This window comes from Coniosporium apollinis, assembly GCF_000281105.1.
Source record: "Coniosporium apollinis CBS 100218 chromosome Unknown supercont1.1, whole genome shotgun sequence".
In the NCBI taxonomy this organism is placed as follows: Eukaryota; Fungi; Ascomycota; class Dothideomycetes; genus Coniosporium; species Coniosporium apollinis.
In genome coordinates, this window is record NW_006913263.1 from 155,945 (window position 1) to 170,964 (window position 15,020).

At 53.1% G+C, this 15,020-nt stretch overlaps 4 protein-coding genes across 4 annotated transcripts; 2 read left to right on the top strand and 2 right to left on the bottom strand.

The window, feature by feature from the left end:
- Window positions 1–2,275: 2,275 nt before the first annotated feature.
- W97_00058 (CMGC/CDK protein kinase) lies at window positions 2,276–7,295 on the top strand (the record flags this gene model as incomplete). Its single annotated transcript, XM_007777975.1, has 8 exons — window positions 2,276–2,470; window positions 2,580–2,823; window positions 2,899–3,251; window positions 3,371–3,706; window positions 3,940–4,020; window positions 5,249–6,085; window positions 6,137–7,130; window positions 7,189–7,295. The coding sequence occupies 8 exons, from the start codon at window positions 2,276–2,278 to the stop codon at window positions 7,293–7,295; spliced, it is 3,147 nt and encodes a 1,048-aa protein (XP_007776165.1).
- Window positions 7,296–8,260: 965 nt separating this feature from the next.
- W97_00059 (uncharacterized protein) lies at window positions 8,261–10,552 on the bottom strand (the record flags this gene model as incomplete). The annotated part of the gene is made up of 1 exon (XM_007777976.1): window positions 8,261–10,552. One exon carries the CDS (start codon window positions 10,550–10,552, stop codon window positions 8,261–8,263), a length of 2,292 nt encoding a protein of 763 aa, XP_007776166.1.
- A 517-nt stretch (window positions 10,553–11,069) lies between these two features.
- W97_00060 (histone acetyltransferase E) lies at window positions 11,070–12,883 on the top strand (the record flags this gene model as incomplete). The annotated part of the gene is made up of 3 exons (XM_007777977.1): window positions 11,070–11,152; window positions 11,212–11,239; window positions 11,459–12,883. 3 exons carry the CDS (start codon window positions 11,070–11,072, stop codon window positions 12,881–12,883), a joined length of 1,536 nt encoding a protein of 511 aa, XP_007776167.1.
- Window positions 12,884–13,248: 365 nt separating this feature from the next.
- On the bottom strand, window positions 13,249–14,900 carry W97_00061 (3-hydroxyphenylacetate 6-hydroxylase; the record flags this gene model as incomplete). Its single annotated transcript, XM_007777978.1, has 2 exons — window positions 13,249–13,568; window positions 13,658–14,900. 2 exons carry the CDS (start codon window positions 14,898–14,900, stop codon window positions 13,249–13,251), a joined length of 1,563 nt encoding a protein of 520 aa, XP_007776168.1.
- Between the last annotated feature and the right edge of the window lie 120 nt (window positions 14,901–15,020).

The following is a 15,020-nucleotide window of genomic DNA, read 5'->3' on the forward strand; positions in this document are numbered from 1 at the left end:
GAGTTGGTGCAAGTTTCGAACAAACGTGTTGGAGTTTGATCATCACGCAGTCACGTGCCGTAACACGAAAGCACTCGTAGATAACTGTAACTACGAGTTACCGCATCCGGTCATGCCGGTGTGAGTTGAAAACAGTATCTAATGCAGTGTGCAAGATGCAGCACGCCGTTGGATGGCGGACGAATCCTACGAGGAGATAGGTAACGCCCTATTCATGCAATCTGAGCCCGCCATCGGGCGATGCATGCACGGGATCGATCAGTTGACAGCCTCAGACATGCGCCGGTGCTTGCAGGACACTCCATGCCTGCCGCAGCCGTGTTCATGCAGCGCTGCAGGTGCTCTGCTCGCCCGTTGTCAATCGGGCTTCCACAACCCATTGATAAAACAACATCACCCTTCATTCTAGTGGCCCTTCTCTCCGCAATTCCTTCCCTCCCGAGTTCGGACTCTGACCAGCGTATCATATCTCGATCTTGTGACACAATTTTCCAAGCGAAAAGATGGCGGAGACGAAAAGAGTCGAGCCCCGATACATCGACGAAACCAAACTAATGGCGCTTTTGGCGCAGCTATTTTCTGGGCAACCATACACGGCTGAGGTCAGTTACTAAGTGTTAATCAACTCCCAGGTCTGTTCAGGGCAAGTGCTGTGTAAGGCTGTCTTTCAGGCGCTCGCAACTGATTCTCGGCTGTCTCGCAGATCCGACTGGGAAAATGGATCATCACAACGCCTGTCCCTCTGACTAAGGTCTGTTTCTGAACCGTTCCCTTCTCGCCTGACTCTATCTTGCAATCATCCCTTTTCTCTGGGCCTTGATCGCTCACGTTATCCTGAGTCTTAGGAGCAAATTGATTCCTGCCACCCATGAGAGGGAATACGCATGGTTTGGGGCTGAGCGCTGGTTCCCGACACCACCCAATTTGGGACAACCACGTCTGCTGGTGGTTGCCTTGTTTAGTACTCTGCCTTGTTTAGTATTCTGCCTTGTTCAGTACTCTGCCTTGTTTTGTACTTTGCCTTGTTTATTACTTTGCCTTGTTCGCCTTCTGCCTATATGCATTCCACACGTGTCGTTAACTCGTGCGTATCTATTGGACAACTTCGGTACAAGTCCTTGATTGTGTACCGGGTGCGCGGCCCATGTCATATCCCACAGATAAGCCCCATCTCTGCATTAGACATAAGCAGGGTTGCCGAGCGGGGCTGTGGTACTCTATGTTTTGCCCTTTGAGTTTTCGTGCCTCCGGCTGACCGTAAGCGATTCGGGCTCTTCTAATGATATATTCGGCGGTCGACTCCGCTCCTTCCCCTGTACTTCATCGATACCACGTTTGCCAAGCCTAATCCCAAACTCTCACCATCTGCCGGACAATCTACATACGTGTTTATCCTTTTTCCAAACGTTTGCTTTATTCCCGTACCTATCGACAGCTTTTGTGTGCACTATGTCAGTCTACTGCTCTCGCAGCGCGGAGCCCGCCCAGATCATAGAGGGTCAGTATCTGGATCAGCAGAGACTCCTGAACCTCTTGAAGTACGTGTACGGGACAAACAATTTCCGCGTTGAGGTGGGATACCTTCTCTTCCAAATCCGCTTTTTGATTCGGCGCTGACAACATGGCGCCAACAGCTTAGACGGAATCGCTACAAGATCTACCCCTCGAAACATATCGGCGATGGTCTCGTGCTTACTAAGGTGCAAAGCACTTGCTGATCTGTACCGGTCATAAGGGGAAAGCTGATTGTGATCTCGTTAGGATCAAATTCAGGACTGTCGAGTATACAGAAGGCGATGGAACTAGAATTAGAGGGGCAAGGAGCAAGGACAGAACCGTTGTAAAATTTGCGAGAGAAATTACTCAGAGCTGCTACATTAACGATCGAGGACGAGTCTTTAATGTGTTCCCGTATGGTGTGAGCGCGGCTTTCAAGACGGTAATACTCTTGCCTTCAGTGACACGCCAGGTAAACAATTCCAACAACTTCGTTTCGAGGTAAGGCTGCGTATCTACATGGAATCTGCATGCATACTGTAATGGCAAGCAAAGGAGGCTGTGCACAGGCCGCGTTCCCTCTCACCGGATCAAGGCGGAGGATTGTTTTGCGCCCCGCTGCCCTACATAACTCGTCATGTTTAAATTCAATGTCTGAGGATACCATCGCACGCTATGACTTGATGCTCCCTGAAACTTTCATACCACGTCAACTGCAGCTGCGACCAAGCAGACTCGTCACGCCAAGCCAGCGAACAAGTGAAATTGTAGGACTACAATGACCTCACACCTCGACCTCTACGACGCCGAGAGCCTGAGAGCGAAAATCGGCAAGAAAACACATGATTTGTTCAAGGCCAAGCCAGTAAAGCCGCAATTACAAGTCAATCGGTTTTTGAAGACGGGAAATGGCGTGCGTTTTGCGCGAAATCGGGATGTCGAGGATGTGTCGCAGCTAGAGGCTTTGTTACATGTACGGAAGCTCCAATGTTCCCAGTTCCCTTACGAACCGTTGCTCCTCGCTATCGGGCTGCAGAGAGACTCAGCCAACGTACTGTATCTGATGTTTTCCTGATACTCAGGAATCAAATGACTCTTCTCAAATCTTCGTTATTCGTCAAGATCGCTCCTGGACAACTTTGAACATCTCCCAAGAGCTGTTTGAGGATTTCATAAGTGTGTACGGTGTTTTCTCCCAGCTGTGGAACATCACGTTCACGTTCGGGAGGAAATGTGAGGAGAATGAATTTGCGTTTCCGGGTTTCAGGGCGCGACGGACTCCACGCTCGGGCTCTAGTCCAAATGAGTTTTATGGTTGGGACCCAGGTTTCTTTGACAGAATATATTCCATGTCCGATGAACTGAGGCATGAAAGTATATGAAATGCTGACCAATTATCAGAATCAGCATATATCCTCCGCCGCGCGGAACTCAACCATCGCATGTTAACAGAAGGGCAGTCGCCATGGTCTGTTCGGCAAACGGCTGTCTACCATAAGCTCGGGATCAACCCAAATGAAACCATGTCATCCGCCTCCGCCCATTCTAGTCCCCTTTCCAGAAGGTCTAGGTCAACCTTCCTCCTCATTGCCCCCTCTCAGTCCCTTGAAAAGCAGCTCGCCCAGTCACTTGAAATGGGTATCTCGAATGAGTGCGCAGTTGCCCAGTGCAATGTGCACAGGCTGCTTGTTGCGGATAGCTTGGGAGGTTGGACAGAATACATGGCTTGGTTGGAGGAACGATTGAGTGATCAGGTAAGGTCCACCGCCACCCTTCTCCTCTCACTCTCCTTTGTTTTTAACTCTCCTTCGATTCAATCTTGCACATCTATTCAGCCAAATCAACTTAGCTAACAGTTAGGAATGTGGGACAGTCCAATCGCATGGTCTTCGCCAAAGTTGGGACAGAAAAGGAGTATCTATCCCCACTGACAGACTTCAACATCAACTTCATCGATCGACAGACTCTCAAACTTCTTGAAGACTCTGTAATTGACTTGGAGATCATTCTCTCCACTATGTTGAATACTATCGTTGGGATTCGCGAGCACTGTAGAAAGTGCTGTGAAAGGTATTGTAGGGAAGAAAGAAAGGGAGATTGTGATTGTGATCAGATTGTTGAGGAGTTTGATGAGCATGTCAAGGAAGTAGATTTGCATGTTCGACGAGTGAAACTTTTGAGAGAGAGGGCGAAGTCTACCACGCAACTGGTGAGTCCGAGCCTCGTATCTGAGTCCGAGCCTCGTATCCTTGAATGTTACAAGAAATGAAAGATCTTTATGGCTAATATGCTTACAGCTGTCAGACCTACTGAGTTTCGAAAACGCAGTAGCGTTAAAAGATCTCGCACGGGAGTCACAACTGGAAAGCAAGACAATGTGTTATTTGACAGTGAACTGACCTAAGGAGAAACCCTGGGGGTTATATGCTGACTGTATTTCAGGAGAAAAGCACAAAAGACGCCGCAGCGGTCAAGGTCCTAACAGTCATTGGTCTTGTGTATCTTCCTTCCACGATAGTTGCGGTAAGCCTACCCCTTTCCTGAAGAAAACTACCCGGCTTACGACTAAAAGAACTTTTTCTCAACTCAATTCGTACACACGAATGATAACGGCAACATGCGGGTATCTGGCAGCGCCTGGCTCCTCGCCGCAATCGCAATTCCCCTGACTGCCGTTACAATTGCCGTCTGGTGGGCTTGGATACACTGCAAAAGTGCTGCGGTCCCCAAAATCCCACGGCACTCCATTCTTCCACGATTCCAGCGTCAAAACCGTGTCACGTCATTGCTCTCGCAGAGAAAAAGACAACGGTTAAATGATGCTGAATCGGGAGTAGATTCCCCAGCAAATGTACTGCATCATCCTGAGATCTCGCCATCACCTTTTGAAGAATCTGGTGTTGGAACAAAAATGATGGCGAAGGCAGGATAGGGTATCTGGGAGCCTCTTCTGTGCAACTTCGGTCGGGGGAGGCGTCTTTCTGCTTATGCCGACTACAGGTCGAATGATGCACGTTTTGACGATGTGTGTTTCTCTTACAATGCTTGCAGCTGCAGCTACCTAGGTAGGGAAACAAACCACCTTCCGTGTCCAATGGCGGTTTTACTCGCAGTATCATGTGTTTTATCAGTGTGCAGGTGCCAGACTTGATTAGTTCGGATCTACATCGTAGCCAATAAGGAATCTATGATACGGTGGGCTCTCCGACGTGCAGAAGCCACCTGCAGACTAGCTATCGGGCGTAGGCTGGTGGTGTCAGCCTGCAGAAGGCTGGGATAACCCCGAATCTGTTGCAGGCTGGAGCCCCATTCAATCGGACGAGGCTAAGGGGTGAGGGGCAGTGTATTCCTTTAACTGCATTAAGTTGCCTAAGGTTGATAATCAAGCGAGGGAGCTGGTCAGGCTGAATGAGGATCTGAAGTGGCTGAGTACCTGAAAGCGATGTGCCTTGTGTTTTTGCCTTATGGCTGCCAGGCAGTGCTCTTCCGCCGTACAACTGGAGATATATCACCGCGTGAGTTTCTTAGAAATATGCTTTGTTATTAGCTACACGAAGCCGTCTACGCTAAGGCTTTGCTCTCCATCGCTCTCCATGGGTTGCTTCAGGAGCACTGTTCGATCGATCTGGGATGCAATCCGCCGTTCAGCAAACGAAGGACCCAGCCCCGACGCCCAGGACAGAGCAAACGCACCACATCCAGTAAGCGATCCGGGAGTAAGAGACTACAGTTTCAGTTAATCGTCCTCTAGGCCATAGAGATACCAGCGCCACCGACCGACAAGAACTACGACTCTCCAGAACCATCAAATGCGGTTCCCGAAATCTTAATCGACGAGCCTGAACCTCTACCGGGAGAAGATGCAGCGCCTCCACAGTCCCATGCGTCGACGCGATTGAACTCCTCGAGACGAAATTCAAATTCTTCGCTGCCCAAAAGCCATGGTGGCAGCGTGTCACGGCAATCTCGCAGCCGCTCCAGCAGCGAGAACTCGGCAACAGCTGGCTCACTCAGAGGACACCTAGAAAGCGCCCGAAAGGAATGTCCTCCCGGCTCTCACTTGTTTATTGTGCCGAACTGTGCTCAGGAATCATTGATTACCATCGCTGCCGTCGCGAAAGAGATCCAAGCTGGAAACCGTTTTGGACCCGCAGAAGCTGTCGAACGTGCAAAAGAAGTATGCCAATCTGCGAGACATTTGTTTGCTATCCTTGCATACATGAAGAGGGGGGCAGAGATATGCACACTGTTAGAGGAAGGGGTGTCTGATAAAGACCTACCCCTCCTGAGGAGGTCTGATGGCCAGCAAAGATTCGCACTGAAACTGAAAAAAGGAGAGTCCCTCAAGACAATGGAGAAGTGGAGCGACAAAGATCTGGAGAAATTTGATCGCTACCAATACTGGATGACTGCTCCTGTATTCAAAGACAAACGACACTACAACCTGCACGACAACACAATCTTACCGTTCATTCCTTTCAAGCCCGATGCAGAGACAGAGGAACCAAAGCAAGGCGGGTACAGCGAGGTCTATCCAGTCCGTGTCCATCCTTCGCATCATCAGTTCTGGAAGCGCTCGGCGTCAGAGGTATCTCAACATCACTCACACTTCGATAGAATCAGCTCTAACACGACGTAGATCGACGAGCCATTGATTGCAATCAAGAAGCTATTCTCTTCTGATCGGACGGAGTTCGCGAAGGAACAAACCATTCTCATAGCCCTCGGCTCCAGAAATCATCCCCACCTCATCAAACTCTTGGCTACTTTCCAACACAAACAGAAATATCACTTGATGTTTCCTTACGCGAACGCCAATCTGAGGAAGTACTGGGAAGACAGGCCGCATCCTAATTTTGATGAAGCAACCGTCTTGTGGTCGTTGAAACAGATGACTGGTATCGCAAACGCGTTGTGGGTGATTCATAACTTCACGCTGCCACTTCCGGTTGATGGTCAGGTTCGAGTGCTAGATGACGGCATATTAAGTGTGGAAAAAGAAGAAAAGAAGTTTGGTCGCCACGGAGATATCAAGCCTGAAAACATCCTGTGGTTCAAGCAAAGCAGCGAAGTTGAAGATGAGAATGGGGTCTTACAGATTGCGGACTTCGGTTTAGGGAGGTTTCACGGCCGAGACTCGCGATCGAAGATCAATCCGGCCACTGTTTGGTCCTCTCCAACATACGAGCCACCGGAGTGCAAGCTTCGCAGGTCTGTCTCTCGCTCTTACGACATATGGAGCCTCGGTTGCCTGTATCTGGAATTCATCACCTGGCTCCTTATGGGTTCCGCGGAGATAGAAGGCTTTTCCGACTATCGAGCCAGGTGTGCGAGAACGGGCATCAACGATGACAACTTCTACACGATCTATACGCGATCTGGCAATAGACCTGGAGCCGAAGTACGGGGCGAAGTCACTGAGTGGGTCAACAAACTCCACGAGCATGGGAAGTGCTCTGCTGTGATTCACGGACTCCTAGAGCTGATAATGGAGCAACTTCTCATTATCGACTCCACAGAACGTATTGACGCAGCTGGTTTATTCCGCAAGCTCGACATTTTCTTGGAACGAGCAAAGACAGATAAGCCTTACCTACTTGACCCACTGCCGCGAGCCCAGAAGGCCGGGAGTGGTGCACGCTCCCACTCAACCCCCGCACGCTACAATACACCGAGAACAGATACCATCAGGGATGCCTCCGTCTCGTACTCTCGGAGCGCTGTCATTCAACCAAGAGCTCAGCAACATCCGAGGGATTTGGTTCTTCGTATCGAGGGAACCCCGAGTTTTATGCTAAGAAACGGGACTTGGCCGCCCATCGCTCGACCGCCAAGCACTCGGGTTACATGCTGAGATGGCGATAGCCTGGGTTCTGAAAGCTTTCTTCGTCATAACTTGGTAGGGTGGTTGGGTTTGTGGTTTGAATTGCATAGCGAAGGTGTTTTGGGATGCATTTGCAGGCGTTAACGCTGTGTTGGATATTGAGAGGATTTGTAGCAAGATCTTTGAGCATTAGATCGTGTCACTAAGCATTCGTCAAAGCTTCGTTCAATTGTGACGGTTGCAAACTTGGACATCTGTTTCTGTTCCAATACCTTATCGCTCAAGGGGACGATGCGTCTGCGTCAAGACTGTGCGAGGGACAGTCCATCGATGTTGGAGCCACCCCAACAAGGAAGCAGCATTTGTGACTGGACTGTAGCAGGATGAGGACCTTGCCGGCGTGAACACATGCGATGGACCCTCTCAATCAGGAGTCCCGTTCACCAGCGAGGTGTACGCTTTGATGCATATTCTGAATAAGCGTGTCGGCAGAGGTTGAACACCACCCGGTCACGTGCTGCAACGGGAAAGCGGACAACTGTCACTACCATAGCCAGTATCTGTTGAAAGGGCGTGTACCGGTACGTAAGATCGTTACTCCTATGACCAACAGAGACACGTTGAATGCAAGGTCTGAACGAGTTGTTCATTCATGATCTAAAGCCAGTTTTACTTACTTCCCTTACATCCTTCATGCCTGTTTGTACTGTACAAGCCATCCAATTACCAGGAACCTCAATGCCGAAAATATCGTTGACGTTGTGTGCGAATGAATAACTCCGCCAGTGCCTAAGACTGATGGAAACCTCACAAACTAGCTTTTCCCCGTTCGACGAATGAAAAGAAAACTCCAATATCAATGCCCCTCAACGATCAACAAACATCTCTTATAGAGCGAACCATACAGTCATATGCGCCAACAATCTGTGCATAACTTCATTAATCCAAATACTTCGAATCCGCTTCGCCACCTGTCTCAGCGGTAGTCGGCCCAGGCCTGTCCACGCCGTCCGACACCGTACCGACTAGCTCCGCAACAGCCTCACGCGTATGCGCCGCCGTACTGCTACTGCTACTGCTACTAGTCCTACTCTTACTCGCCAAGCTTGACGTCTCCATCAAGGTCTCCGCTGCAACAGCCGTCGGCAACGCCGCCACATTCTCAAACTCCTCATTCTCCTCATCGCCGAAGCAAAACAGATCCCTCGCGCTACCCGCCTTCACAACGCGTTTCTTCCCCTTAGGTTCTTTTCCGCACCCGCCTACCTCCCGTCGGAAGCGGGCGGCATACTCGGCAGCCGCTTCCTCGGCATCGGCGGGCGATAACAACTCCCCTGCATGGGAGACGTGAGCCATGTGTGGGACTTCCGGGAGATCCGCGTTGAAGGGGAGGAGGACGTGGAGCGGTCTCGAAGGCGGGACGAGCGGGGCTTCGTGGGTGGATGGGGGTGGAGGTGGAGAGGCAGGTACGATGAAGGCTTCGTGCTCGGATAGCTTTAGTGGCTCGACGGCGTTGTTCTTCTCGGCTGCAGTGGGGGGTGCAAACTCTTCGGGTGGATGGTACAGCTCGTTGTGAATGGTTACGAGCGTTTCGGACGGAGGGAGGCCGGGATACAACAGCCAGTAACCACGCGCTCGCATGAGCTCGAGGAGGTACTCAGTCCACGAGGGGTGTGCTGGCGACACTAGCTTCGCTCGGGGTTTGGGCGGCGAGGCGGAGTGTTGTTTGGCGATGCGATTGCTGAGGAATGAGTGAAGCTCAATCCATTTATCGCCAAAGCAGAGTGCTGCATTGCTGTTTGGTGCCTGCCAAAGAAAGGGAGCAGCTCCCTTCTGCTTGCTGTACTTTGGATCGTTCATGACGTCGGCGCCTGGGGGTGTAAAGGGGCTTGTGCCGTTGAGCTGGGTAGAGGGAAGCTCGACACTGACGCCGAGAAGTTTGGCGCGGTCTTCTTCGTCATAGGTAGAATATCTGTACTCGAGGAGATGGTATTTGAGATAGTGATAGTATAGCGGGGAAAGCTGAGCCTGTGGAGAGAGGAGCAGGACATGAGAGGTGCCCGAAGCAGCAGGATAGAAGGACTCCATGAACTTGATAGAGGCTTCTTCAGCCGATAGCTTCTGTGTCGGAATGCGGTGTCGCAGAATGAGCTGACTCGCTTGGAGAGGGTTCTCCTTGATCGACGGTGGCCAAACTAGGGTATCAAGGAAGTGCTTAGTCGGAGGATCGATCTCGGGTGGTAGCTCCACAATGATACGCGGCGACTGTAAGCCCTGATAGTCCGCATCCTGGATTGACTTGATGGTTCTGATGAGTGAGCCGGAAGACTCGGAAGGAGCATGAATGAGTATGTCAATGGTAGACTTGTGCCATGCGCTGAGCGATCCAGCATCTAGTCGAGTCATCCACTCAAACTTCTCCGCGGCGCCCTTCGGGAGCTGAACGACAGGATGCCTCTGTAGCTTGGTCTTGGATTGCACAGCTGTTCCGAAGAAAGCATCCTCCTGCGCCCAGTCATCGGTAATGATGACCTGCGGATGCATAAAGTCATTGATGTAGCCCAGCGCTGCTGCCACGCTCTTCTCCGCGCGGGATTCAGAACTGTACTCGGAGTAGTCTGGCCGCGCATCATGCCAGAATGCATCGCACTCTTCCCGGTCGACACCGTTGATCTCCAGTATCTCATCCAGATCCATGTTGTCTCTGCCCATAAAAACCATGTGGACGTAATTCCTGTTCCATTTTGCCATATCACAGGCAATCGGTATGAGCACGGATGCGCTACGCAGATTGGACGCGGCGAAGAGAACATTGCGGTTGACGGTTTGGTATCCCCAGGTCTTGGTTATTCCATGGAGAGTCCGCCCCAGCTGATAGAACTTGATGGGGCCTGAGAAGTAGTGTTTCGCGTCCTCCGTCTGTGTGCCCTGAGGTGGTCGAGGAGGTGTCCCAGTCGGACCTGGTCCCCTGCGCGGCTGGCCAAATGGCTGACTGGTGCCCAATCCGCCTTGTCCGTATCTCTTTTCTACAGGACCCAGTGGCTCCGGCATATGATGTACGAAGAGCCACAGGACGAACAGGCCGACGCAGAGGGCAGTTATCCGCCGCTTGCGATACCTCAGCCGTGCTCGCCATGATGCCCAAGGAGTGGCCTTCCCAAGCTTGTCGTGGTCATCGTCCTTCTTCCCAAGCTCTTCGTCCCTAGGGAAGCGGCGCGTGGTGGTGTTCATGCTACTCTCGCCAGCTAACTCCCCGGTTCTTACACGCGCTCTGTGACGGCCAGCGTTCAGCATGGAGAAGCATCTGGCATCATGCGATGAGAGGTTTGTTGGACTCGTCGGCTCGACATTCGGAGGTCCGCTCGCGGCTTCTCTGATGCAGAGTCCGAAGTAATTCGAAGGTCAGCGGTTATGAATTAATGTGACAATCCAAGCGAGCGACAGGGACGAGCATCCGTCCCCCTTCTGAAGTAACGGAGCGAGAGCCCTTCCAACTGAAGACGTCCAGGTTGAAGTGCATGGCCGTTCTTAGGAATCCCAGACAAAGATTGAGTGAGTTGGGTGAGGCGCCTCAGTCATCCATCAGCCACCGTGGCGCCCGGTCGCAATCCGCAACCACCAAGGCGACTTGTTCACGAAGGCATGAGTCTTGCGTAGCAGCACTCCACAAATCATACATCTCACTTAGAAGCGACTTGGACGTCTCTGCCGTAACTAAAAAGGCTAGATATCTTAAGATTCATCCCTCATGGCCCCACGCGAGGCATCGCATGAGCCTGACAGCACGCCTGTTCCCGTGGAGAGAGGCTACGCCACTTTGGCGACCTTGAGGTACTCTTCGAACCCTCTCGCACACTGCAAAAGAACAGCGTTCGCTGACGTTAAGATAGGATTGGGGTGAAGGTTTTTGTGGAAAAGGTACGGGTTCGGCGGCTGCAGGCTATTAGAGCATCACCACCATTTCATCAAAGTCATCTCTAGTTTCGCAAAAGTCTTTAAGCCTCTTTGACCTCATTACTCTTTTTGCTTCTATCTGTCCGGAACAACCCTCTATCTATCTGTTCATCTCGAAGCATCGCCGAAGTCCTCTTCTTGCTAGTGTCTTCAACCAGTCTGCTTACTGTTGTTTCTGTGCAGGATGGCGAAAAGCGCAAAGCGGAGATCCTCTCCATACAGCAGCGGAAGGGCAAGCCAACATTCTACGTTCACTACGACGAGTTCAACAAACGCCTGGATGAGTGGGTGTCAGCCGAGCGGCTCGATCTCAGTCGCGAAGTCGAATGGCCAGCGCCCGAGAAGCCCCCCAAAAGCAAGACAACCAGTGCCCAGAGCAAATCGCAGCCCGCCCAAACCTCGACATCGAAATCACAGAAGAGCAGTCTCAAGCGGCAGCGCTCTTCGAAGCTCGACCGGGATGTTTCCGCGACACCCGAGTCTGTCGTCTCCAACGTCCCCAGCAAAGCCGCCCGGCCCTCCAAAGCCGGCGGCAAAGAAAACCGAGAAGAAATCGCCATCATAGCGACAGAAGTTGGCGACGACTCAACCCCGAAACCCGAAGATGACGAGATGGACCTCGTCGACGTGCAAGACGCAGCCGCAGCCGCCAAAGCCGCACCCCCCGAGATCTACTCGCGAGAGGACGAGCTCGAAAAACTGCGCACATCCGGCTCGATGACGCAGAACCAGACCGAGATCTCACGCGTGCGCAATCTCGACCGCGTCCAGATGGGCCGGCACGAGATCGAGCCGTGGTATTTCTCGCCCTACCCGATCGAGTTCAGCGACGCGGACATGGTCTATATTTGCGAGTTCTGCCTGTGCTACTTTGCAGAGATGAAGCAGTTTGAGCGACATCGGAGGAAGTGCACGCTGCTTCACCCGCCTGGCAACGAGATCTACCGCGACGAGTATGTCAGCTTCTTTGAGGTCGACGGACGCCGCCAGCGGACGTGGTGTCGCAATCTGTGTCTGCTGTCGAAACTGTTTCTTGACCACAAGACGCTATACTTCGACGTCGACCCCTTCCTGTTCTACTGCATGACCACCCGCGACGAGCACGGCTGCCACCTGGTCGGCTACTTCTCGAAAGAAAAAGAGAGCGCAGAAGGCTACAACGTCGCCTGTATCCTAACGCTCCCGCAATACCAGCGCAAAGGCTTCGGTCGCCTCCTCATCGCCTTCTCCTATGAGCTCAGCAAGCGCGAGAACAAGCTCGGCAGTCCCGAGAAGCCGCTCAGCGATCTAGGGTTACTGGGCTACCGCGCATATTGGCAAGAGACAATCGTCGACCTGCTGATGGACGGCCGCACAGACGCGAACATCGAGGAGCTGGGCGCGGCGACGGCGATGACTACGAATGATGTGCTGCACACGTTGCAGAATCTGAACATGTTGAGGTACTCGAGGAATCAACACGTTATCGTCTTGACGGACGCGGTTATAGAGCAGAGAGAGCGCCAGCGCCAGAAGGAGAAGGCGAAGGGCGCTCATCGCATCGAGCCGGAGAAGCTGAGCTGGAAGCCGCCGGTGTTCGCTGCATCGGCCAGGACGTGGAACTGGTAGTTTTGCTGTTCTATGTCGAATGGTGGAGTTTGGTAAGGCGTTGGTCGTTGGAATGGCGTACTCGTAAGGCTTTGATTTCTCGGTCTCGGTTGAATGGCGGATGTGTTCCTTGGAGGCAATAAGATACCCACAATCCAAGCTTGTCATATTATCCTAAAGTTTTCACAGCTTTGTCCTGCCGCGCGGTTCTCCTTACACGTCCATGCGCTCGTCATAAGGCAGTCTGCTACGATGCCCTCTCCGAGCCAGCCGCAAGATGAAAAGGGACTGAAACAGCTACATTTTCGAAAACTTCCAACTACCTTGAGTTTCACGCTGCAAATGCGAAGCAAGACACCGTTCCGCCCCCTTTCGCTTCCCACTCTTCACTCTCTCTTCCCTTCCTTCACAGCCACCCTCAAAGCGGCCTCATCCCTCGGCACCAATTTAACCTTATACGCCCTAGACATGGTGACCAAACTCGTGGGATCCGCGCTCCCCCTCACAGGATCTACATCCACCTCGCTATCCGGCAGAATCTCAAAGCTGTTCAGCAGCCGCATGAACACGAGATACAGCTCGCGGTTCGCGAGCAGCGAGCCGGCGCACATGCGGTAGCCGAGGCCGTAAGTGAAGAGCGGGGCGTCCGGCTGCTCGAGCCAGCGGGAGGGGCGGAAGGCGGAGGGGTCGTGCCAGACCTTGGGGTCTGTGGGGTGTCAGTAGGGTGGACGAGCAAGGACGCGAGCAGTGATCGATGAGGAAGGAGAAAGACGGATGCAGAACGACTCGACTTACCCATATTGCAGGCCCACACGTTGAGATAGATGGTGCTCCCCGCGGGAATCACCTTCCCCTCATACGTGATGTCCTTGACCGTCGCCCGCGGCAGCGCCAGCCGCAGCACGCAGTAGTACCGCAGACACTCCCTCACAAGCGCCGCGACGTAGGCGCACTTCTGGTCGTCCTGCGCATCGCACAGCGGCTCTGCTTCGGTGTAGAATTCCCTGATGGCATCGATCGCCTCAGCCTGGATATCTGGCCGCTGGGCTAGTAGCGCGATGCTCCACTGTACCAGCGTCGTGATGGTGTCCAGACCGCCGGATAGCATAGTCAGCGAGATGGACGTCAGCTCCTCCTTATTAAGCGCGGCGTCCTTGTCCAGGATGACGTTTGCCTGGATGCAGGGCTTGTGGATCCCCTTCTCCATGCGGTCGTCCAAATCGCGGTTCAGCCGGTTGAGGTAGACGTCCCTTCGGTTCCGCATCTCCTTAGCCAGTTTCGACCCCGCACTGAACGGGTTCAGCCGCAGCAGCGGGATGTAATCCTGCAGATTCCCCGTCGTGCTGCGGAACTTTGAGATGGCTTCCTCGACCTCGGTGATCTCGTGGAACATAGGGTCGTCACGGCTGCCCAGCCGCGTGCCCCAATTCAGCGTCAGTGCGAGGGAGAGGGAGAGCCGCTGGATCATGGGCATTGGGTCTACGCCTACTTGCCCGCCTTGTCCGTACTCTAGCCCTTCTTTGACGAAGTCGCGCGTCTCGACGTCGAGGTGCGGGATGTAGGTGCTGATGGAGGGCTTGTTGAGAGCGGAGGCGGCGCCTTTGCGACGGCGCTTGAGGGAGTCGTTGAAGGGGGACGTGCCGATTGTAGTGCCGGCGGTGTTCGAGAGGACCTTGTGGAACGTCCAAAACACGGGCCTGCTGCTCAGCGCCTGCGAGTTCTGCCCAAAGATGACCTTTGCGGCTGCGGCGCTGTTGACGACGATGACGGGCTCGTTGCCGAGTTGGATCTGGTAGACGTCGCCATACTTCTCCGCCCACTGTCTGTATGTCTCCGCGGCATTGACTCGGATCTGGGGAATGTTGCCAACCAGGGGGTAGCCCGGAGGGCCGCTGAAGGCAGGTATGCGCCGCGACTTTCGGACGAACTCGTTGGCGATGATGTAGGTCAATGGCGTCGCGATGAGGAGGAAGAAGAGCGTGCGGAGGGGATGCTGAAGAGTTTGGGATTCGAGGAAGGTGAGGATGTTGGCGATCATGGTGGGAAGAGGGCGTGGGTTGGCAGCGGGGGAGCTGAGGCTGGAATAGGTGTGGTGGCAGGGGAATGTCTGACTCGGTAGCTGGTAGTGCTGGAGTATGTGCCGATTACGGTAGACGGA